This window comes from Bos grunniens, chromosome 11 (genome assembly GCF_055505025.1).
Source record: "Bos grunniens cultivar Pamir isolate PY7600 chromosome 11, Bosgru_T2T1.0, whole genome shotgun sequence".
Taxonomy (NCBI): Eukaryota; Metazoa; Chordata; class Mammalia; order Artiodactyla; family Bovidae; genus Bos; species Bos grunniens.
The window spans coordinates 59,376,429-59,402,433 of record NC_141175.1 but is presented as its reverse complement, the minus strand read 5'-3'; the positions used below and the strand labels follow the sequence as shown (position 1 = coordinate 59,402,433).

The 26,005-nt window shown below is 40.4% G+C and overlaps 1 protein-coding gene across 2 annotated transcripts in view; it reads left to right on the top strand.

Moving 5' to 3' along the window:
• The window catches only part of CHMP3 (charged multivesicular body protein 3), a 41,638-nt gene extending 19,077 nt beyond the window's left edge, over positions 1-22,561 (top strand). For both annotated transcript variants that reach the window (XM_086326610.1, XM_086326609.1), the window contains 4 exons: positions 5,217-5,396; positions 16,925-17,046; positions 20,505-20,619; positions 22,029-22,561. In XM_086326610.1, coding sequence (XP_086182736.1) covers positions 5,217-5,396; positions 16,925-17,046; positions 20,505-20,619; positions 22,029-22,174 — 563 coding nt within the window. In that variant the 3' untranslated portion in view covers positions 22,175-22,561. The remainder of the gene's footprint in view (positions 1-5,216; positions 5,397-16,924; positions 17,047-20,504; positions 20,620-22,028) is intronic.
• Positions 22,562-26,005: the final 3,444 nt, after the last annotated feature.

The following is a 26,005-nucleotide window of genomic DNA, read 5'->3' as shown; positions in this document are numbered from 1 at the left end:
TCTTAGGGGTGTTACATCATCTTCTGGCCAGGGGGGCCTGCTGACAATTTACGACCCTCTCCTTGTGACAGCGGTCAGTCAATCAGGACACTTATTTCTCCAGGGCTGATTATTCTCAAAACAGACGCCACCCAAATAAAGTTACATTCCTACAGGGTGAGGGTGTAGTGGGTTTTAGTTAAGGAAAGAATTTACTTAGCCTAAGGTCTAACGTGATTAATATCAAAGGTTAATTCTCTATATTCATTAATGTGTGTAAGGGCAGGGGATATGGAGACTTAGCAACAAACATTGGCTCAACAAATGAAAAACCCTTCACCAATACAATTTCTAATCAGCCCACTATACTTATACTTATAGTTTTCTAACTTCTCTAAAGAACCTGTTTTTAGAGGGTTTAAAGCATCTTGTGCCTCTCACGGTTGGGAGGCTGTGAGCAATCACATGTGGCCGGAGGAGCCTGTCAGGCAGGCTAGAGAACCTTCAGAGGAGTTTGTAGGTTAAAACACTCTTGTCACACCCAAGAGTTTTTATTGACTGGAGCTCTAGGTTAACTCCTTCTCCGAAAGAGGTGGTGGGGGACAGCCCCCCGTAAAGTCAGAGGTGTAGGTAAGAGCACAAAGTAGTAAAGTAGGCAGGCTCTGGTTATGGGGGTAGATGCTCGAGGAGTTCCAGGGGGACTCCTGAGGCTCGATCCCGCCTTTGCGTATGTCGAGCCTCCTTCCTCATGACCTTTGCCATGGGCGGAGTACCTCACTCTGGCCCCCAACAATATATAGAATATTCAATGCAACAACAACAGAATATACATTCTTAAGTGCACAAGGTACATTATCCAGGATAGATTTTCAAATTGTGGATGAAGAAGTTAAATTATCTGTTTGCCAGTAATGTGATCTTACATGTATAAAACCCTAAAGATTTCACAACCCAACTATTAGAACTAGTAAATGAATTTAGCAAAGTAGCAAGATACAAAACAAAAATCAGTTGTATTATTCTGTATGCTAGTAGCTGGAAAAGAAAATTAAGAAAACAGTGCCATTTATAATAGTACCAAAAATAAAATACTTAGGAATTACCTTAACCTAGGAGGTGAAAGGCTTATGATGAAAGCTATAAGATATTGCTGAAAGAAATTAAAGGCATAAATACATGGGAAGACATCCTATATTCATGGATTAGAATAATTAACTGTTAAGATGTCGTAGCACTCAGTGTGATCTATAGAGTCAATGCAATCCTTATCAAAATCCCAATAAAGTTTTTTGAAGAAATGGAAAAAGATCTGTCCTAAACTTCATATGGGATCTCAAGGGATTCCAGAGAGCAAAAAAAATAAACATTGAAAAAGAACAAAATTGGAAATTCACACCTCTTTATTTCAAACCCTATTGGATATTTACAGAACATTCCATCCAAAAGCAGCAGAATACATATTCTTTTCAGGTACACATGGAACATTCTCCAGGATAAATCACACAGTGGACCACAAAACAAGATCAAAAGACTATCAACCATCTTTTCTAACTACAATGCTATGAGACTGCAATACTGTGAGAAATCAACTACAAAGGGGAAAAAACTGCAAACACAAACTCATAGAGACTAAACAGTATGCTACCCAAAAGCCAGTGGGTTACTGAAGAACTCAAAGAGGAAACCAAAAAATACTTAGAGTCAGGGAACTCCCTGGCAGTCCAGTGTTTTGGACTCTGTACTCTTCCCGCCTAGGGCCCAGGTTTGATCCCTGGTTGAGGAAGTAAGATCCCACAAGCCATGCAGTGCAGCAAAAGAAAAGAAAAAAATAATTATGTGGAGTCAAGTGAAAATGGAAACACAGCAATCCAGAATCTATGGCATACAGCAAAAGCAGTTCTGAGGGAAGTTTATAGCAATATAAGCCTACCACAGGTAATAAGAAAAAAATTTCAAATAAAGGAACTAGGATAAATAACTTGCAAACCCAGTTAGTAGGAGGAATGAATAAAGAAGATCAGAGAAAAAATAAATGAAATAGAAAAAGTTAAAGAACATTAGAAAGGATCAGTGAAAGTAAAAGGTGGTTCTTTGAGAAGATAAACAAAATTTAAAAGTCCATAGCTAGACTCGTCAAGAAAAAGAGAGGGCCTAGTAGATAAAATAAAATCAGAAAGGAAAAAGTAGAACTTAAAATTGACACTAGAGAAATACAAAGAATTATAGGAGATTACTATGGACAGATTACTAGAAGAAATGGGTGAATTTTTAGAAATAGAGTCTTCCAAGATTGAATCAAGAAGAAATAAAAAATATGAATAGACCTATTACCAGTAATGAAATTAAATCAGCAAGAAAACAACTCCCAAGAAACAGAAGTTGAGGACCAAATGGTCTCATGGGTGAATTCTACCAAATATTTAAAGAAGAGTTTACATCTGTCCTCAAACTATTCCAAAAATTTGAATAGGAAAGAAAACTTCCAAACTCATTCTTTGAGGCCAGCGTCACCCTGATGTCAAAACCAAAGATATCACACACAAAATAGAAAAATACAGGCCAGTATCACTGATGAACATAGATGCAAAAATTCCCAACAAAATATTAGCAACCAAATTAACCAGTACATTGAAAAGGATTATACTCCATGATCAAGTGGCATTTTATCCCAAGGACGCAAGGATGGTTCAGTTTATGCAAATTATACGTTGTGATATACCACGTTAATAAACTGAAGAATAAAAATCATACAGTCCTCTCAATAAATACAGAAAAAACTTTTGACATAATTCAACATCCATTTATGATGTAAAACTCAACAAAGGGACTAGAGAAGGTACATCACTCAACATAATAAAGGCTATATGACAAGCCTACAGCCAACGTCATATTCAAGAGTGAAAAGCTGAAAGAAGGCATTTCCTCTAAGATCAGGAACAAGACAAGGGTGGCCCACTTTTGCGCTCTTTATATAACATAGCCTTGGAAGTCCTAGCCACACAATCAGACAAGAAAAAGATATAAAATGATCCAAACTGGCAAGGAAGAAGAACTGTTACTTTTTGAAGATGACATGATACTATGTATAGAAAACCCTAAAGACACCACCAAATAATTATTAGAAGTAATAAATGAATTCAATAAAGTTGTAGGATACAAAATTAATATAGAGAAATCTTATGTTTTTTTACAACAAACCATCAGAAAGAGAAGTTAAGAAAACAATTCCATTTACAATTGCATCAAAGAGAATAAAGTGCCTAGGAGTAAATCAAATGAAGGAGGTAAAAAACTTGTATTCAGAATACTGTAAGATGTTGATGAAATAAACTGAAAATGACACAAACAACTATACCATGTGAATGAGTTTGAAGAATTAATATTGTTAAAATAACCATACTACTCAAAGTCATCTATAGATTGATTTCAGTACCTATTAGAATTCCAATGGCATTTTTCACTGAACAAATAATCTCAAAGTTATATAGAAACATAAAAAACCTCAAATAGGCAATAAAACTGATTTTAAAAATGGGCAGAGAACCTGAATAGGCATTTTTCCAAAGAAGACATACAGATGGCCAACAAACAAATGAAAAGATGCTCAGCATCACTAATCATCAGGAAAATGCAAATCAAAACCAGAGTGAGACACTATCTCACACCTGTGAAAAATGGCTATTATTAAAACGACAACAAATAAAAATTGTTGGATTGGGATGGGGAGAATGGGGAACCCTTGTGCAATATTGATGGAAACGTAAATTGGTGTAGCAACTGGAAAACAGCACGGAGGTTCTTCAAAAAACTAGAACTACCATATAATGCAGCAGTTACATGTCTGGGTATTTTCCCAAAGGAAACAAAGACACTAATTTGGAATGATATATTCATCCCTATGTTTACTGCAGCATTACTCACAGTAGCCAAGATATGAAAGCAACCTCAGTACCCATGATAGATGAATAGCTAATGATGTTGTATGTGTATACATATATATGCTAGAATATTACTCAGTAATAAAAAGGAATGAAATCTTGTTGTTTGTGACAGCATGATGGACCTCAAGGGAATTATGCTAAGTGAAATGAGACAAAGAAAACACTATGTGATTTCACATATATGTGGAATCTAAAAAACAACAAATGAACAAACATAGCAAAACAGAAACAGTTATTGAAGCAGAGAGCAAACGGTGGTCAGAGGGAGGGGTGCAGGGGAATGAGTGAAACAGATAAGGGAGATCACGAGGTACAAACTTCCAGTTACAAAATAAATGAATCACAGGGATGAAATGTACAGAGTGGGAGATATAATCAATAATAATAATATATCTTTTATGATGATGGGTGGTAACTAGACTTGTGGTGATCATTTTGTAATGTACAGAAACACCAAATCACTCTGCTGTGCACCAGGACCTATCATAGTGCTATAGGTCACTTATAGTTCAAAAAACCACAAACAAGCAAATTCATAGAAAAAGAGATAAGATCTGTGGTCACCAGAGGTCGAGTTTGCAGGGAGTGAGAATTGGATGAAGGTGGTCAAAAGGTACCAACTTCCAGTATAAGATAAATAAGCACTAGGGATGTCATGTATGACAGGATAAATATAATTAATACTGCTGTATGTTATATATGAAAGCTGTTAAGAGAGTAAATCCTGAGTTCTTATCACAAGGAAGAAATGTTTTTCTGTGTTTTGTATCTGTATGAGATGATGGATGTTAACTAAACTTACCATGATCATTTCATGATGTATGTCAGTAAGTCATCACGCTGTTTTGTAATACTTTTAGCATGTTCAGGCTTTCCTTAAGTTGCAGGTTCCTTAATACCAGTACCAACAGACGTTAGATTGGGCTTGCAAAAGCAGTCTTGAAATTTTGTCTGGTGTAATAGGATTTATTTTTCTGTTTAACTTATATTGCTTTAATGTGATATTGGAAATAATATTAGAAATAATTTATTATTTTTATTTGGTTTATATCCTCCTGTTTCCTACTTGACACATTTAGATCACAATGAGAACAGATTTCAGTGCTAGTAAATCTCCTTGTTCTTCAGTCACTAAGTCATGTCCAACTCCTTGCAACCCCATGGAATGCTGCACGCCAGGCTTCGCTGTCCTTCAGTATCTCCCCAAGTTTGCTCAAACTCATCCATTGAGTCAGTGATGCCATCTCCTGGTTTACCCTTAATCTTTTGGTGTTTTGTGTTCTGTTCTAAATTTAGATATCCAAAGAGAAGAAGAAAAAGTGAAACGATCTGTGAAAGATGCTGCCAAGAAGGGTCAGAAGGATGTCTGTGTGGTTCTGGCCAAGGAGATGATCAGGTCAAGGAAGGCCGTGAGCAAGCTCTATGCATCCAAAGCGCACATGAACTCCGTGCTCATGGGGATGAAGAACCAGCTGGGTAAGACAGCAGTTCTTACAACCACCTCATTAACTGAGGCTCTTGCCATATCCTAACACTAGTTTCCTTGAATAGGAAGAACAGTCTCAGTTCTGGCATTTACTCTTTATATTGTCTTAGGTGGGGAGTTACACGAATGCAAAATAATACTTACTATTTTCATTTTTTATTTTACTGTTATTGATTTTCTTTTGCCAGTGTTGTTGAAGTAATGGGAACGTCTACAGCTTAACCTGCTTCATTTAGAATTTAGACTATTTCCTCATGTGAACAGTGTTGAAAAATGACCTGAAGGTTGAGTCCTAGGAATAAGAAGTGGGCCCAGGCCTTAGAGAGAGGACAAAGAAAGAGCTTCCTCTGTCCTGGACCCAGAGCTGCCTCAAGTAGGATTTTAAATAGTCTAAGCTTGGCTTTGGCTTTTACTCCCCTCCTTCTCTTCCTCATCTCTGGCTCTCAGCCTGAGGCTTTCTTACATCTTAGGAACCTGCTGGCCTTGTGTTAGGTATTCAGCATACATATGGACTTAATTTTTTTTTTAACTCATAATATTTAAGAAGAAACCTACTGATCTACTTAGCTTTCAGGATCCAGTATAATATGGTTTGCCATCTTTCACAGGCATCTGTCTCCAGGTCACTGACAGCTTGAGGCATAGGTTACATTTTACATCCAGTTGGTTTCTTTTCTTACTTAATTTTGGCTAAATGAAGAAATCCTAACCCAGAACTAGAGTTCTTTGAGAATGAATGGCAGCAAATGACTGTCAGATAATTTGACAGAGTACAGACTCTGAAATTACAGGGAAATTTTTCCACTAAAGAATATCTTCAGGGAATTCCCTGGTGGTCCAATGGTTAGGACCTCATGCTTTCACTGCCAGGGCCAAGTTCAAGCCTTGGTCTCGGAAACTAAGATCTCACAAGCTGTATGGCGTGGCCAGAAAAAAAAAACAAACAGCATCTTCAACTCTGTCAGTTACTATTCTGATGAGTACATCACATTCAAGAATTAGAAGACTTGAATGTTTCAGTGTAGAGGCTGGTGCCACATGAGTGCCTGATTCATTATTTGGTTGTATTTGGCTCTGAAAGTGTTTCTTTATGTTCAATTTTAACATTTGGATGTGGGTTTTTATTTTTACTATGCCTAATAGTGAATATATCAGTTTCTTTCTCCAGATACTGAAGAAATAATCTATGAATTGAGAAAGAGTTTAAAAAAAATGAGCTATTTATACTGTAGCTTCTTAAGTTTTAAAAACTGTGTTATTTCAGCCCTAAAGTGATGTATTTAGGCTGTTTAAATATTGGATAAATAACCTACATATATGCCTTTTGGACAAGCCAGGTATTCAGTACCAGAGAGAAACAGTGTAATCTTACTGTTATTTTGAAAACTAAATACACTTTACAGCCATCAGTGAAATCTTCATATTCACTTCTGTTTTTTTCTGCAGCCAGCTGAAAAGGTACGTGTTCAATTGACTATAATAAGATTATTTAAAATTTTTTCAGCATTTCCTTTAGTGGATCAACATCAGAAAATGTTTAGCTTATTTTGCGTTTTCTCTTCCTATGAATAAGGCCCTAGAAGGCAATGGCACCCCACTCCAGTACTCTTGCCTGGAAAATCCCATAGATGAAGGAGCCTGGTAGGCTGCAGTCCGTGGGGTCGCTAAGAGTCAGACACAACTGAGCAGCTTCACTTTCACTTTTCACTTTCATGCGTTGGAGAAGGAAATGGCAACCCACTCTAGTGTTCTTGCCTGGAGAATCCCAGGGATGGGGGAGCCTGGTAGGCTACCGTCTATGGGGTCACACAGAGTCGGACACGACTGAAGTGACTTAGCATAGCATAGCATAGCATACATAGACTCTTCTCCTCAGTTGCAAAGATAATATATTGGATGCTTATGTACCTAACAAGGGCTTCCCTTGTAGCTCAGCTGGTAAAGAATCCACTTGCAATGCAGGAGACCCTGCTTCGATTCCTGGGTCAGGCAGATCCACTGGAGAAGGGATAGGCCACGCACTCCAGTATTCTTGGGCTTCCCTGGTGGCTCAGCTGGTAAAGAATCCACTTGCAATGTGGGAGACCTGGGTTCGATCCCTGGGTTGGGAAGATCCTGTGGAGAAGGGAACAGCTATTCACTCCAGTATTCTGGCCTGGAGAATTCCATGGACTGTATATCCATGGGGCCGCAAAGGTCGGATAGACTGAGTGACTTTCACATGTACCTAACACCCAGAACCAATAAAATTTGACATTTTATTATATTTGCTTCAGTTTTTATATTAGAAAGCAGTATTACTAAACTTGAAACTTCTCTGATACATCTTTCCAACCCCATTCCTTTCTCTTTCAGTCTCCCCAGAGGTAACCATTATCATAACTATTAAAATATATAAAAATGGTATTATATTTTGTGTTTCATTCTGCATTGTTTGCCATTTATCATTGTAAGGTTGAAATATACCCATATAATAATATATTTTGGTATGATATTTACCATACCAACTTAATGATGAGTATGTTTTGAGATGATAAATACATATTTTTAAGTCCTAGGTCGCATTGCATCCTTTGAATGTATCACATTTTATTTTTCTTTTCCCTATTGATGGACACTTAAGCTTTTCTCAGTTTTTACTATTACTAACAGTGCTGCTTTGAATGTCTTCACTTTTGCACATGTGTTTCTTTAGGACAGTTATATCCTCAGAAGTGGAATTGCTGCATTAAAAATAGCTGGGTTTAAATTTTACTAGAACTGCAAAATTGCTCTCCAAAGAGGCTAATTTGTGTTCCCACCAGCAGCGGATGAGGGTTCTTTTTTTGAACCTTTTCATCAGTCCTTGTCAGACTTTTTAATTTTTTTTTTTTTTAGACTTTTTAATTTTTGAGAAATGTTATAACATGTCTCTGGGAACTAGTGGGCTTGATCATGCTCTTCTGTTCACCTTTTCTTCCTATATACTGAATCCAAAATATCTTTTCAAGGAATTACAGCTCACAAATATTCACTAATCTACATGAAAAAAATCTCTTGTAGCATGTACTTCCAATAGTGAACATAACACACAAACAGCGTAGTTAAGAGCCTATTATTCTTTTTTTTTTTTTTAACTTTACAGTATTGTATTGGTTTTGCCATATATCAACATGAATCTGCCACAGGTATACACGTGTTCCCCATCCTGAACCCTCCTCCCTCCTCCCTCCCCTTACCATCCCTCTGGGTCATCCCAGTGCACCAGCCCCAAGCATCCAGTATCGTGCATCAAACCTGGACTGGCAACTCGTTTCATATATGATATTATATATGTTTCAATGCCATTCTCCCAAATCATCCCACCCTCTCCCTCTTCCACAGAGTCCAAAAGACTGTTCTATACATCAGTGTCTCTTTTGCTGTCTCGTATACAGGGTTATTGTTATTCTTTAAATATACACCCATAACAACATATATTGTTGTTTCAAATATATAGTCTTTGTGGCTTTATCACACCTGCAAAGTAAAATATTTGCTATTTGATACTTATGTTAAAATACTCTTTTCTAGCTCCTCTCCTCTTTTCCATCTTTCCTTTCTCCCTGTAGGTGAGCTCATCTAACCTCGTGCCTTTAAACGCCATTGATTTCCAGATTTTTATCTTCAGGCCTGACTTGTAGGGTATAGCTGGCATCTCCACTCATTCTTAATGGGTATGTCAAAACTAATATGCCCATCCAAGCATCTTGGCTAGCCTTACTTCATCCATATCCCCGACTTCACCCTATGTTCCCCCCTGAGAATCCAAGACTTCATGTAGTTTCTTCTGCACATGTTTCCACACGGGTTTCTAAAAGACAAAGAGTTCCATCCTTTGTGTTCCTTGGTCTTTCAAGTCTTGGGTATGTTAATGTGATCATTTCATTTCCACTGTATTTTCTGTTTCTTTCTGATAGGAAAAGATTTTAGTCAAATGCTAGATTTCCTGGGCTGATCCTTTATAATTTTTTTTTTTTAATCTTTCCTGTTTTCACTTTGGAAATAATAATAGTACCTTCCTTATAGGGTAGTTGTGAGGCTTAATTCAGTGCCTGGCCCTTGGTAATTGCTATATGTGTGGGCTCTAAATATAATTTTTGTTACCATCATCAATTTTGTCTTTGTGTTCTGCCTTCTGAACATACTTCCTAAATTTTCTCTATTTTTTATTTCTTTTCTTGAATTTATCTATCTTAATTTTAATTTTTGGAAAAGAGTTCTCTGATCTTTATTTGAAAAATATCATTTTATTCTTATTTCCTGAATATAATATTTCTTATTGATAGTCTTAAAATATGCATTCTTTTTTATTATGGTTTACCCAGGACATTGAATATCGCTCCCTGTGCCATATGGTAGTAGGACCTTGTTTTCCATCTATTCTGTATGTAATAGTTTGCATCTACTAACCCTAACTCCTAGTCCATTCCTTCTCTACCTCCTTAATAGCTTAAAAAAATTTTTTTTATGTTCCTTGCATTGTTTCTCAGAGCGCCTTCTTCCCACCACCCTTTTCTTCCTTATCTCTTTCCTCTTTTTACGAGAGAGGGAGGGAAGAGAGTGGAGAGGTTGGATTAAGTATGAGTTTCATAAGAAGCTTCTGCAGTCTTCTCAGGTAGGTAGCTTAAGCTACAAAGAGAAAAATTATAATTCATGTAATAAATCCATTTCTTTTAGCCACTATTATATGCCAGATATATTTGGGGGCACCAGACATAAAATAATGAACTGTAAAGACAGTCATTGGCCTCTAGTTTTGGAGTAAAAAGCAAAAATACATAAATTTAATAAAAAGAAGCATACCTAATAAAATAATAAACTTAATAAGTAAATGGGTATTTATAAATGCACATTGTAATGAGCACTAGGAGACTATAAAAGGGAAATGCACTCAAGGGTGGCTCCTTTCAGTCTCTGATGATATCTGAAGGATGAGTAATTAAGGGGGGACTTATTCCAACCAGAGTGTCAGTGACCTGTGTGAAGGCCCTAGGGCCAAAAGAACTATGTATTTGAACCCTGAAGGAAGTAGTTCTGGGAGATTGGGGTACCTGGGCGCAAGGGAGAAGGATGGCTGAAAAGGATGAGCAGGGAGGTGAAGAAGACAGTTGGGACAGCTGTAAGAAGAGCAGGGCTTTTCAGATTCCAGTGTGGAGGCCCTGCAGATCAGCTGCAGTGGGGGTGCAGAAGCAGAGCTCTGAGGGAGAACTAGAGGCGTCCGGGTAGAGGAGTGGGGGCCCGGAGGCACAGGGGAAGTAGTTCAGACTGTGCTCAGCAAAGCCCTTGATTCAGTGTGACACGAGTGCTTGACAGGGGAGTGGGAGGTGAGGCTGGAAAGGTAATCTGCAGTCAGAGTTTGGAGCGCTCAGCTGAGGGTGGTGACTTCATCTCCTAAACAGGACAGAGCCTCATCGAGTACTGTGAGCACAACTGCAGGTGCAGCCAGGCAGGAGGCCGGGGGACCTGAGAGGGGATGGTCAGGGCCCAGCTGGGTTAGTCTGGTAGGATGAGTGGGAGAGAGGACATTGGAGAACTGCTCTGGATGCCAAGTAAGTGAACGTGGTGAAGGTAGAAATAAGCCTAAGGTGCTCCAAACCCTGAACCCAGAAAGAGCACAGTGCATTTAAAGACTCTGGAAACCCAGAAGGAGGGAGAAGCAGGCCTAAGAGAGACAGAAGACTCTACTTGGGGCTGTCAGACTGGCTCCGTGCAGGTCGCCCTGCTTCCCCAGCACCTCAGCACAGTGCCTGGCTGGAGGAATCCCCAGGGAGGGTTGTTGAGGGGGTTTATAGTTGGATATTGTCTGTTGGCAAATTAAATACAACAGAGAAGGTAACTGATAATAGAACCCAGAATAGAGAGGGAGAGGGACGTCTACATTTTGGGAGTGAGAAAAGAGAAAACTAGAAATACTGTGACATGAGTTCCCATGTCCCCATCCCACCCTGAGCCTGTTATTGTTTGAAAAGTCACCATTTGATGAAGTCATTTCTTCTCCTTAAGATGTTTCTCTTTTCAAATGCAGATGTCCCTGGGAGGGGTGGTGTATTAAGTCCTGTCAGCTATTAATACATTGTCATGATTAGATGTTTTCCAAGTGTTACTTTCTGACAGCAGCTTCTTGCAGAACAAGACAGATGATGAGTATGTTTTGGTTGGGAGAGAAAGTTAAGAGAAGCTAAGAAGGTGGGGCGGGAAACAAAATTATCATATGGTCCAGAAATTCCACTTCTGGATAAGTAAGAATTGAAAGCAGGGACTCCAAACAGATGTTTTTACATCCATGTTTATAGCAGCATTATTCATAACAGGCAAAAGGTAAAGACAATTCAGTTGTCCACTGAAGGATGAGTGGATAAACAAAACATGGTATATATAGTTCAGTGGACTACTGTTCAGCCTTAAAAAGGAAGGAAGTTTTGGGGACTTCCCTGGGTTCAGTCTCTGGGTTGGGAAGACCCCCTGGAGAAGGGAAAGGCTATCCACTCCAGTATTCTGGCCTGGAGAATTCCATGGACTATATATATGTATAGCCCATGGGGTCACAAAGAGTCAGACACAACGGAGGAACTTTCACTTTCACTGGTGGTCCAGTAGTTAATACTCTGCCTTCCAATGCAGGGGGCGATGGTTCAATTCCTGTTCAGGAAACTAATATCTCATATGCTGCAGGGTGCAGCCAAATATTTAAAATATAAAAAAGAAGGAGGAAGTTCTGACACATTACAACTTTAGGTACCTTGAAGGCTAACGTTATGCTAAGTGCAGTATGCTTGTCACCAAAGGCCAGATGCTATGAGATTCCACTTCTGTGAGGTATGGAGAATAGTCAGAATCATAGAGAAAGTGGGATGGTGGTTGCCAAGAGGTGGAGGGAGAGGGGAATGGGGAGTTAAGAGTTTAATGGGGACGAAACTTTATAAATTCAAATTCTGTAGTGCTTCATCATTTTCATATGAAATATTTTTCCTTTGCACAAACAAAATACAATATAAACAAAAATTTTAAAGGGTAAAAAACATCTCCTTCGTGAATTGATTGTCTCCATTTGTTTTATAGTTGATTTTTGTCATTATTCATACGAATACTTACTTTACTCAGCTGTAGGTGTAGTGTGAGCGCCCATGGTTGGCATTAGGTGAGAGTGGCTGGAGGTAATCAGCCCTCTGGAATCTTAAGCCTTATCTATTCCTGTAGTGGGCTTCCCTGGTGACTCAGCTGGTAAAGAATCCTGCAATGTGGGAGACCTGGGTTCGATCCCTGGGTTGCAAAGATCCCCTGGAGAAGGGAAAGGCTACCTACTCTAGTATTCTGGCCTGGAGAATTCCATGGATTGTATGGTCCATGGGGTCAGAAAGAGTTGGACACTTTGTGACTTTAACTTAACTTTGTGAAACTTTATTGTAAGACTCCATATTTTCTTATAACTATTCATTCTGCTTATAATGGCCATGTTTAAGATGGCTTTTGTGAATGTGTTGCTCCCCTGGGCCCTTGCTCTCAGGGAATTGCATTTCGCTATTGATGCCATTTTTAATATTTTTTTCTGATTTATTTAAATTTAGCTATAATTGCCACAAGAACCTATGATAAGTGGAAACAACTTTGTAATTTTGTTGCTTTAATTATTGAAATCAGACTCAGAATATTCCCATTGGTCTTTGTATCTATGATTATGAAGCTAAATCTATATTTAGCTGCTTTGTTTCCATATTTGGTTATTGTTATAATTTATAGCAGAACTTGTATTTGTGTGTGTGTTTCATTTGTATCTCTAGCAGGCATGGTAACATAATGTTGCTTTGTTTTTATATACTCTTTTCTGAGGGTTTTTTAAAATTAAGCTTTTTGAGAGAATTGTAGATTCACATACATGGAGTTGTAAGAAATAATACAGAGAGATTCTGTGTATACCCCTTACCCATTTTCCCCCAGTGGTAACATTTTGCAGAGTTAAAGTAAGTATTATACCCAGGAGGTCGGCATTGATACAGTCAAGCTTTAGAATTCTTCCAGTTTCCATCCTTACAGGGATATCTCATGCTGCACATCTGTAACCACACCCACTTCCCTCCCATCCCCACCCCCTCTTTATATCTGGCAATCATTAGTCTGTTTTTTTTTTCTAACTTTTTATTTTGTATTGGCGTATAGCAGGTTAACAAAAAATAGTTTCAGGTGAACAGCTAAGGGGCTTAGCCATACATATACATATATCCATTCTCCCCCAAACTCCCCTCCCCTCCTGGCTGCCACATTAATTTTATAATTTTACTATTTCAAAAATGTTATATAAATGGAATCAGCCCATATGTAAGTAACCTCTTAGGATTGGCTTTTTTTCTTTTTTATTGAAGTGTAATCAACATACACTATTATACTAGTTTCAGATGTACAGAATAGTGATTTGACATTTATATACTTTATAACTTGATCACCTCAGTAAATCTAATAACTTATCCTACAAAGTTATTGCATTATTACTGACTATAATTCCCTGTGCTGTACATTACATTCCCATGACTTATTTTATATTAAATACTATACTTATTTTATATTAAATTACTAGAAGCTGCCTGGAAAATCCCATGGACAGAGGAGCCTGGTGGGCAGCAGTCCATGGGGTCGCTAAGAGTCAGACATGACTGAGCGACTTCACTTCACTTCATGGGCACCTTGTCTTTGACAAAGGAGGCAAGAATATACAGCAGAGAAAAGACAGCCTCTTTAGTATGTTGGTGCTGGGAAAACTGGACAGCTGCATGTAAAGGAATGAAACTAGAACATCTCCTAACACCATACACAAAAATAAACTCAAAATGCACTAAAGACTTAAATGTAAGGCCAAAAACTATAAAGCTCTTAGAGGAAATCATAGGCAGTACACTTCTTGACATAAATCACAGCAAGATCCTCTGTGACCAACCTCCTAGAGTAATAGAAATAAAAACAAAAATAAACAGGTAGGACCTAATTAAACTTAAAAGCTTTTGCACAGCAAAGGAAACTATAAACAAGGTGAAAAGACAGCCCTCAGAATAGGAGAAAGTAATAGCAAGTGAAAAGTATTAATCTCCAAAATATACAAGCAGCTCATGCAGCTCAATACCAGAAAAACAACCCAATCAAAAAGTGGGCAAAAGATCTAAACAGACATTTCTCCAAAGAAGACATACAGATGGCTGATAAACACAGGGAAAGACACTCAGCATGGCTCATTACTAGAGAAATACAAATCAAAACTACATTGAGGTATCACCTCGCACCAGTCAGAATAGCCATCATCCAAAGCACAGAGCGCTCTAAGCATGAAGTGCTCATGTGCTTCACAAGCCCCTCTGTGTGACTGTGACCTTTCTCAGTTTAAATGTCAGCTAGCTTTTATCATGCTAGCTCTATGTTTTCTGTAGAATACTAACCTTTTTATTTTTGGAGATTCTTATTTTACTGTGAAATGTATACGGCTGAAAATTTTCTGTGCTCTGCCTTTCATCCCTCCCATCTTTAACTCCTGGCAATCACTGATCTTTTTACTGTCTCCATAATTTTCCATTTTTTGAGAATGTCATATATATACTTGGAATCATACTGTATGTAGCCTTTTAGATTTTCTTTTTAAAAAAAATATTTATTTAATCTTCGGCTGTGCTAGGTCTCCATTGCTGCGCATGGGCTTTCTCTCATTGCCGCTAGTGGGGGTACTCTCTCACTGTAGTGCACAGACTTCCCGTTGCAGTGGCTTCTCTGGTTGTGGAGTACAGGCTCTAGGCCACATGGGTTCAGTAGTTGTAGTGCACGGGCTTATTAGTTGCTCCATGGCATATGAAATCTTCCCAGACTAGAGATTGAACCCATGTCCCCTGCATTGGCAGGTGAATTTCTAACCACTGGACCACCAGGGAATTCCTAGATTGACTTCCTTCACTTAGTAATATACATAAAAGGTTTCCTCCATGTTTTTTCAAGAAACTCATTTTTAATGTTGATTAATAGTCACTGTGTTGATGTCCCACACTCTGTTATCCATTATTGTTCACTTGCAAGGCACATCTTGGTTGATTCTGAGTTTTGGCAATTATGAATAAAGTTCTTGTAAACATTCACATGCAAGTTTTTGTGTGGACATAAGTTTTTAACTTCTTTGAGTAAATACCAAGGAGGGCTATTGTCGGATCATATGTTAAGAGTGTATTTAGTTTTGTAAGGAGCTGACAAACTGTCTTCTGAAGTGGCTGTACCATTTTGCATTCCCACCAGCAATGATTGAGAGTTCCTATTGCTCCACATCCTCACCAGCATTTGATATCAGTGTTTTGGGTTTTGTCCAGTCTAATAGGTGTGTACTGGTACCTCGTTGTTGTTTCAATTTGCATTTCCCTAATGACGTAGGATGTTGAACATCTTTTTATGTGCACTTTGTTTGCCATCTGTATGTCTTCTCTGAGTTGCTTGTTTAGGTATCCTGCCTATTTTTAATTGGGTTGTTCATTTCCTTATTGATGATAAATATAGATACTTAGATAATAAATATGACATAGATGATATTTATCATTGATGGTAAATATGACACTTTAAAAGCTTTAAGAGTTCTTTCTATATGTTAGACCACAATCTTTTTCATCATAAATGGCTGATGAAAATCTTTTCTTCCAGCTTTTGGCTTGTTTTCTCATTCTGTTGTGGGGATAACTGTGTTTACTTATAAAATAATTTTTTTCTGACACGTGCTTTTTTTCCTTGTGTAACATAATTTGTTACTACCATGATTTCTTTTAAAGAATATAGGGATTTCCCTGAAGGTCCAGGGGTTAAGAATCCACCTTCCGGTGCAGGGGATGTAGTTTTGATCCCTGGTTGGGGAACTGAGGTCCCACACGCCTCAGGGCAACTAAGCCTGCATGTTGCACAAAAGATCTTGTGTGCCTCAACTAAGACTCCACACAGTCAAATAAATAAATATTGAAAAGAAGAATATATAGTATGTGTACGGTCTTGGACTACAGAGAATGTTTTCTAACTGTCACCACCTTACACTGACACACATTTTCTCTTATTTTCCTGTTGACCAGTGGCAGGTCCCTCCCAGAGCAGCTGCGATCCATCAACTGGTGTGTGGGAAGCGTTGCTTGCGTTGCCTAAAGCCTCTTTTCCAGTCTGGCCCTGGCAAGGCCTAGAGACATTCTTCTGTGTGTGACTTGTCCTGATGTCACAGTTGTTCCTAGCTAGCTTCGTTCCCTCAGGGTCAGACTCCGGCCTTCAGGTGTGAGTCTTGGTGTGCCTGAAGAATTTGTACCTATTGGAGCCAGAGTAGCACCCAGTTTAGCAAAGTCTGCTTCGGTCAGCCAGCACAGTCATGCAGTCCACAAGCACATGAATAGCCCTGGGAGCCCGCCCACTCCCGCTGACCTTTATTAGAGCAGCCTGTGATTTGCCTGTCTGTCTTTATTCCATCCTGTGCTGCATTGTGTTGAGCGATCCTGTCATCTTTGCCTTTCAGCGGTTTTGCGAGTGGCTGGTTCCCTGCAGAAGAGCACAGAAGTGATGAAGGCCATGCAGAGTCTTGTGAAGATCCCGGAAATCCAGGCCACCATGCGGGAGCTGTCCAAAGAGATGATGAAGGTGACCTGGGGCTGACCCTGTGTCCTCTTCCAGAGCACTAGGAGTCAGCCAGCGGCAGAGCCTGGGCCAGTGTGCACAGGAGCAGACAGGTCATTGTGTTGTGGCCCGGCAGAAATGATTTTGAGGATAGAAGCTGTGGGTTTTTTTTTTTTTTTTTAACACCAGGACAAAATACAAAACAAAACAAAAATTGTATTGGTATATATATGTATTGGCCAATTAACAATGTTGTGATAGTTTCAGGTGAAGTGAAGGGACTCAGCCATTCTTATACATATATCCATTCTATGCCACACCCGCCTCCCATCCATGCTGGCACATAACATTGAGCAGAGTTCCATGTGCTATACAATAGGTTTTTGTTTGTTATCCATTTTAAATATAGCAGTGTGTACATGACATTCTCCCCAACAACCATGAGTTCCTTTTCTCAGTCTGTTAGTCTCTCTCTGTTTTGTGAGTAAGTTCATTTGGGTCATTTCTTTTTAGATTCCACACATAAGGGATGTCATATGATATTTCTCCTTCTCTCTCTGACTGACTTCACTCAATATGACACTCTCTAGGTCCATCCATGTTACTGCAAATGGCCTTATTTCATTCTTTTTAATGGCTGAGTAATATTCCATTGTATTTATGTACCACATCGTCTTTATCCAGTCCTCTGGAGGACAGAGGCTGTTAACACTGAAATTGTCTGAGCCGAGCATGGCAGAGGCTGGGTCAGATTGCCATTTTGCCTTAGAAGAAGCAATGGTATGTCTAGATCTCCAGGGGAGGTGGGTGACCCAGGAAGCAACTGTCTGTAGAGTTTGGGGAGCTCAGGATTATGGGCTCTGAGGTGAACAAGGAAACAGAAGAAAACCCAGGTTCCTCTGTTTGTACCAGAGGAGTGTTAGTGAAACAGGTGGTTCAAGACCAGGGGTTGGCAAAGTTTTTCTGTAAAGGGCTGGATAGTAAATGTATTTTTTATTTCCTGGGCCATAGGTCTCTGTTGTAACTACTCAACTCTACTTTGTAGTTTAAAAGTAGCTGTAGATAATATGTAAACAAATGAGCATGACTGTGTTCTCATAAAACATTATTTCTAAAAGTTGGCAGTGGATTGGGTTTGGCCTGTAGCTGGCTGACCCCTGTCTTAGACCAGAAAGTGAAAGTTTCTCAGTTGTGTTAGACTCTTTGTGACCCCATGGACTTAGCCCACCAGGCTCCCCTGTCCATGGGATTCTCCAGGCAAGAATACTGAAGTGGGTTGCCATTCCTTCTCCAGGGGATCTTCCCAACCCAGGGATCAAACCTAGGTCTCCTGCATTACAGGTGGATTCTTTACCATCTGAGCCACCAGGGAAGCCCAGATAAAGGAACTGAGAACCAAATAGAAAGCAGTAAACTGCTGCTGCCCCAGGACCAGGGCCTGGCAGGGACCTGCACCAGTGGCCTTTGGGTGGGGGACAGGGCTTAGGAGGGTGCTGTTACTGAGCCCCCAGCTGCCTGTGGTGCAGCACACACGCTCTCCTGGAGAGTTCTCCCGGTCACCTTGAGATGTTGGTATTTTTTTCCCCTATTTTACACAGGAGTAGGAAACTGAGTCTTCAAGTTGCCAGGTGACTTGCCTGAGTGGCCTTGGTAGGAGAGGACAGGTCTGGGGTTGGAGCACAAAGGCCTGAGCTGCACCAGAGGACTTGGTGCTAGGCGGGCCCCACCAGTGCTGCCTCACAGCTGTGAGCATGTGGCCTGAGAATCCTCGTGTGTGGCTGTGCAGAGAAGCTGCCTCCCTTCCTCCCAGGGGATTTGATGTATGAACTTGGGTTGTAAACAGGGCTCCTGGGCCCAGGAGAGGGGAACAGGAGAAGAAAGTTGATAGAAAAGAAAGGCAGCATCAAAAGCCCAGAACCCGGGTCTTTGGAAGGAGAAATCCCTGAGCAGTGATCAGGATGGAACCAGGTTAGTGGGATGTATCCTCTGAGAGTGATACGTGGGTGTCTCACCTCACATTGTGATGTCTGTCTATCTAGAGCTGGGTAACACAGTCATTCTTCGAGTGACTTCATGCCTGCTCACTGACCCATAAGCCACTGAGATCTGAGGGTGGGGTCTTGATTATAGAATCTGGAATCTCTTCCACAAAAGTTTCTAAGCACTGAAAATAATATAGCTTTGGAGGAAGGCATATATGTAGTAGATAATATTTCCTGAATTCATACAAGGATGCCTCTCCAGGTGCAAACGGAAGCCTCTGCTGGGGTCCCAGCACATCAAGGGCAAAGACACAGTCTTACTCATTCCATGAGTCCCCAGACCCAGGGCTATCTGTGGCACAAAGCAGACATTTGGTGAATGAATGGTTGCTAGCTGGATGGATGAGTAAATGAATGGCCACTTACTCCTCCAGGATGTGGAAGGCTGTTAAGAGTCAGGTTCCCCTGGGCTCTTTTAACCGAGTTAGTATGTATTGATCCAGCAGTAAGATCCATTCTCCTAGGCCAGAGGGCTCCACTTGTAACCTTGAATGTGAATTTGTTGGTTCATTTTGGTTGGGAGGAAAAGGGTCTGAGCATGGGCAGAATACAGAACTAGCTAGATTCATACATTAAGAATCACCTGAGTGGTCTGACAGCAGGACAGAGGGCTTGCTTTAAATCTGATGCCGTCAGCATGGTCGGTGAGGGTCATGCCCTGCCTGAGTGTGGTGGAGCAAGGGCTGGAGCTGCCGCACGTGATCTCATGCTCGCGTGACATTGCTCAGCGAGGGGGACCGTTGTCCGGTGTTAGAGAGCAGTTTTCTTGTGTCTGTAGTGGGGCTGTGCTCTTGAGAATGAAGTAGGTTAATTGGCTGGCGTCAGGCTGCTGGGCATGGGGCTCACTGTAGGGAGTGTGGGCACTGCCTTGTTGGGTCCAGAAATGTTGACTTATCAGTTCTCTCAGGTTTTGGTGAATTGACTGATCCTTACCAGACCCGTCAGGCTGACTCCGGGCCAGCAGCTATCACTTGGACCTGCTGAAGTACAGGCCTTTTCTGGGTTCTATGGAGCCCCACCCTGCTCTTGGTATTTGTTATCATAGTGTCTTCTGTGACTCCAGCCTACTTTGATACTGTGTCTCAACTCCTGCACTCATAGATTTGCGACATCAGGGCAAATGCTTCCTGAGACAGCACCCTCTCGTCTCAGCAGGTTGTTCCCCACATGCTGCATTATCGTCCGAGTTACTCTGTGAAACTCTGCTGATAGAGGCCCCCTTCCAACCTTAGTACTAAATTTGGAGAGCAGATTCCCTTTGGCTTTTTGCTTCCTCCAGAGAGGGCAGATGGCATGTGGTGTTTCCTGTGGCTTAGACCTGGGAAGGGTGGACTGGACTCACAGACACCAGATCTCAGTTGTTGCGCTGGGCCCTCAGGGACATCTGTGAGGAATGGATTTAACAGTTGTGGGAAGTGACATGGTTTATTCTATATTTAGGCTGGGATCATAGAAGAGATGTTAGAGGACACTTTTGAAAGCATGGACGATCAAGAAGAAATGGAAGAAGCAGCAGAAATGGAAATTGACAGAATTCTGTTTGAAATCACCGCAGGTATGACCCAAGATCCTCCCTCTTTCTCCTCTCCTTTTATGGCCATCCTTCCTGCATTCACAAGATTAACTAGTAGCTTTTTCTTCAGATTCTAACTCCCTTCCACATTTCTTACTTTATTTTTAAAATTTTCATTTATTTTATATTTAGCTGTGCTTGGTTTTTGTTGATGCCCGCAGGCTTTTCTCTAGTTGCGGCAAGCACGGGGCCTCTCTAGTTGTGGTGTGTGGGCTTCTCATTGTGGTGGCTTCTCTTGTGGAGCATGGGCTCTAGGGCACACAGGCTGTAGTAGTGGCACAAGAGCTCGGTGGTTGTGGCTTCTGGGCCCCAGAGCACAGGCTCAGTAGTTGTGGTGCACAGGCTGAGTTGCTCTGCAGCATGTGGGATCCTCCTAGACCTGTGTCTCCTTGATTGCAGTCACATTCTTTACCAGATTTCTTTACTGAGCCACCTGGGAAGCCCCTACATTTCTTACTTTAGATTATGCAAGTTATTACTTGAAAAACAAGTATAATATCTATAACCATATTTTATAAAATACAAAGACAAAGAAGTTTTTGGTCCTGTATTCTGCTGTCAGGCGCTTAAACTAGTATAGACTTTCTTGAAAGCAGTTTGGCAGTAGCAAAGCTCTTTAACTCACAGATTGGCTTCTGGGAACTTATTCTAGTAATTTAAGATTTAGCTCAAGGATGTCTGTAGTATTATTGATAATATTGAAAAGTTTGAAACAAGCTAAGTGCCTAATAATAGAATATTGGTTAAGCCCATTGTGTTACATCTACGGTAATGGAATATGTCATAGTTGTTACACAGAGATGTATTTATTGACATGGAAAGATGTTCATAATATGCGAAGAGAGCACTGTTACTGAAATACACTATTGTTTAAAAAAACACATCTATTGAAAAAGTCTAGCAGGGGGATAAATAAAAATAATAGTTATCTATGAGGGATGGTTCATAAGCTTTTAAACTGTATTTTCACTTCTAGACTTTCTGAGTTTTATGTTTAATAACAAAACTCACTAGATTTAATTTTTATTTGTTTTCAACTATTGGGGGAATGAAGGCTACAAGAAAATGTTTTGTAATGATTTAGAAACAATTTAGTTTTACTGAGAGAGAATATTTAACATCTTCATGAATCTTGAAAATTAAGTATGCACTAGTGTTTAGGGATTTAGATCAAGAGGTTCAGAATCAAAATTCTTAAAATCTTTAGTTACTGTGACTTTGATATTAGAAGTTGGTGTTTGTGCACATTTGTCATAGTAGCCCCACCAAAACAGCTGTTTTGTTGCTCCTGTTCTGTTCTTGTCAAAATGAACCAGGTATGAAGAACAGAGAAAATGAGGGACCGCTGCTTAAGCTGATGTTCTGTTGACCTGTGTACTGTTTCTTTACAGGGGCCTTAGGCAAAGCACCTAGTAAGGTGACGGACGCCCTCCCGGAGCCTGAACCTTTAGGAGCGATGGCTGCATCAGAAGATGAGGAGGAGGAGGAAGAGGCCCTTGAGGCCATGCAGTCCCGTCTGGCCACACTCCGCAGCTAGGGCACCCTAGCCGGCCGCAGGCTTTCCTCCTGGCCCCGTCACCGGGCGCACACTCCTTGAAGCCTCTGCCATTTCTGTGTCTCTTGCACTACACCTCTGGGTGAGACACTGCGTTCTGGAGAAGGTTCTCTGCTACTCTCTCTTCTCTCTCTGCAGAGGCTTGGGATTCAGTGAGATAGTTCTTGAGAGGTGGTGTAATAAATGCATCATTTTCAGGAGTATAAATAGAAGTTATCTTTTTAGGGGATGAGGGCAAAGAAGTCTTGTCTTCTCACAATGCACTTCAGAGAATAGAATTGATTGCCTGAATGTTGAGGACTCTGTACTTTCTTTTTTTGGTCTGCAAAACACTATATAAATGGATTTTAATAAATTTCTGCTTTAACACTTGGTCTTATCATAGATTGTCAGGTGCAGTGAACTTGCAAGGTGTCTCTTAGCCCAAATTATGTCCTGTGTCGGCCATGAAAAGAGGTGTTACAGCAGGGCATGTGGGACTCGGAAGCTCAGTGGAAGGCACTTCTGCTCAGTGGACGCTGCTCCTCAGCCTCCACAAGGTGCTGTGCCAGCTACTCTTCCTGTGTTTGTCAGCTTTGTATAAGCAAAAGGATGCCTGGGAATTGTGACCCCTTGTTTTGGGGGCTGGGTGGCTATATTACATTGACCTGAGGCAGGTGTATGTGTCTGCAGCTTTTTCCTTCCCACTGCAGATTATGGACAGCAGTGGGGTTAGGCCTCTCTCACCCTCTGATTGCCTTCTCCTGTGTTAAGCTGGTTGTCTTGGATGTATGGGATATGAGCATACATATCAGTGCTTTCTCAAAGCCAGGAGCTGACCAATGAGAAGGGCATGGTGCAGTCATGCAGTGTAAACGATTCACACATTTCTAAGTGACGTTTTTAAATCATTCAGCAGTAGCGACTTATATTTGTGTGGGCCTGACAGTTTACAAAGCTGTTGAACATATGTGATCATTCAGTCTTCACAAATTAGGAAAACACCTCAGCTTGCTGAAGTGACATACTCTAAATCATAAAATGGCAGAACTGGGGTTCAACCCAAATCCCTCTGGCCCATGTCTGATGTGCCCTACACAGGTAAGGAAAAAAACCCAGCCACTGTCCCCCCAGGTCAGTTTCCGTAGGTTGTGTGGAGAAATGCGAATGTATTGGACGTGCTGCAGTGAGGACCTTTTCCTCTCATCCTGCGAAATGGGACTCTCCAATCCAAGGCACTGTCCTCTTACTCTTGATCTCATCTTCAGGATGCAGTTCAGTTTTTAAGTAAACTTCTTTTGAAAGAAGTTTTAGATTCAGAGCAAAATTGAGCAGAAAAGAGAGTTCCCATAAATACCTCTTGCCCTGACACATGTAGTCTCCCACTTGTATGTGTATATATACACATCCCAGAAGTATGTGTATTCCTGGAATCCTACAGTATGTAGCCCTTTAAGATTGCCTTCTTACATTTAGTAATATGCATGTAAGTTTCCTCCATGTCTTTTTCATGGCTTGATAGGTCCTTTTTAGTGCTGAATTATATTTCATTGCTCACAGGTACTACACTGTACATTCACCTGTGGAAGGACATTTTGGTCGCTCCAAAGTTTTAGCAGCTGTGAATAAAGCCATACATGTCTGTGTGCGGTCTTTGTGTAGACATACATTTCACTCATTTAGGTGAATAACAAGGAGCACAATTGCTGGATCATATGGTAAGAGTATGTCTGGTTCTGTAAAAAGCTGACAGTTCCAAAGTGGCGGTATTGTTTTGCATTCCCACCAGCAGTGATGAGAGTTCCTACTGCTCCACGTCCTCACCAGCATTTGATGTTGTGTTTTGCATTTTGACTGTCCTAGTAAGTGTGAAACAGAATCTTGTTTTAATTTGCATTTCCCTGAAGATATATGATGTTGAACATCTTTTTATACACTTTTTTGCCATATGTATATATTCTTTGGTGAGATATTTGTTTAGAACTTTTGTCCATTTTTAATTGGGTTGTTCATTTTCTTATTGCTGAGGTTTAAGAGTTCTTTGTATACTATGGATAATAGTCCTTTATCAGAAATATCCTTTGCAAATGTTTTCTCCCAGTCTGTGGCTTGTTTTCTAATTCTCTTCATGCTTTTCTCACAGAGCAGTTTTTAATATTAATGAAGTCCATCTTACTGGTTATTTCATGATAGTGCCTTTGATGTTGGATCTTAAAAGTCACTGCCATACACAAGGTCACTTAGATTTTCTGTGTTATTTTATTAGTAGTCTTATAGTTTTGTATTTTACATTTGGGGTTCCCAGGTGGCTCATTGGTGAAGAATCTGCCTGCCAATGCAGGAGACACAGGTTTGATCCCTGGGTTGGGCAGATCTCCCAAAGGAGGAAATGGCAACCCACTGCAGTATGCTTGCTGGGATAATCCCATGGACAAAGGAGCCTGGTGGGCTATAGTACATGGGGTTGCAAAGAGTTGGACATGACTGAATGACTGAGCATGCATGCACTATGATCTGTGATTAATTCTTGTAAAGCATGTAAGGTCTGTGTCTAGATTTATTTCTTTGCATGTCCAGTTATTCCAGCCCTGTTTATTGAAAAGATGGTCTTTGCTGCAGTGTACTACCCTCACTACTTCATCAGAGATCCATTGACTGCATTTATGGGGGCCTATTTCAGGGCTCTCTGTTCTGTTCCATTGATACATTTGCCTATTATTTTGCCAGTACCACACTGTCTTGATTACTGTAGCTTTATAAGTAAGTCATGAGGTCAGGTAGCATCAGTCCTCCAACTTTGTTCTTCAGCATTGTATTGTCTGTTCTGGGTCTCTTGCCTCTCTAAACAAACTTTAGAATTCATGTGTCAATATGCACAAAATAACTTGCTGGGATTTTGATTAGGATTGCTTTGAATCTACAAGTGAAGTCGAGAGGAAGCAACACATTGGCAGGATAGTTTTATGACTGCATTTATCTGGCTGATTTATTCACGGAGTGATTTTGGAACTAAGGAATGCTCATAATCTCTTGAGCACTTTTGTTCTTATGTGGATAATCAGAGTTTATCCAGGTGCATGGATGGATAGAATAATGACAACCACTCTTTCAGCGATTCAAATAAAATGATCTAAATATAGGGTTGGTTTGTTTTAATTGTTTGAGGGTTTTACTCCATTCCTATTTTCAGGCTAAGGAGAAAGCACTGTTGGCTCATTATTAGGCCACACATCCCATTTTCCCCCAGTACTCTGTTGGGTATCAGATATTCTTCTGGCCCGTCAAAGTCAACACCTGCAATAAAAGTTTTCCTCTAAACCTCAAGCCCTTGACTTAGTTCCAGCACCAGCTCCTACTTGCCCCACCCTAAACACAGATGATTCTACTTGGTGCCCCCCCCCAAAAAAATTTCAAGGGTACTCAGAATAGCATTCTACACCACCAATTCATTTGTTTTGTTTTCTTCTCAAACACAGCTTACTCTTTAAAAATCACTGTCCAGCTTGTGGTGATCACCCAGCAGTTCACTCGAGGCAGATTATAACTTGACTTTCTCTGTCCCTGCCCATTCTCCCTATATTGTCTGCCAGAGACGACTTCCTGAGCGCCCTTGCCAGTTGTACAGCTCACATGGCCTTAGGCCCTCTTTCTTGTCTGATATATTTACAGGTATGTCTTAGAACTCCTGGAGAGAAGGGGTCATAACTTCTATTTGTTCCAAAAGAGTACTAGTCTTGTCTGCCTCTGCACCTCTCCCCAAAATCCAGCCCCATAACTGTATTTATGGAAGCAACTGTGAAAAATCAAAGCTTTAAAAAATTGGACCATTTTTCT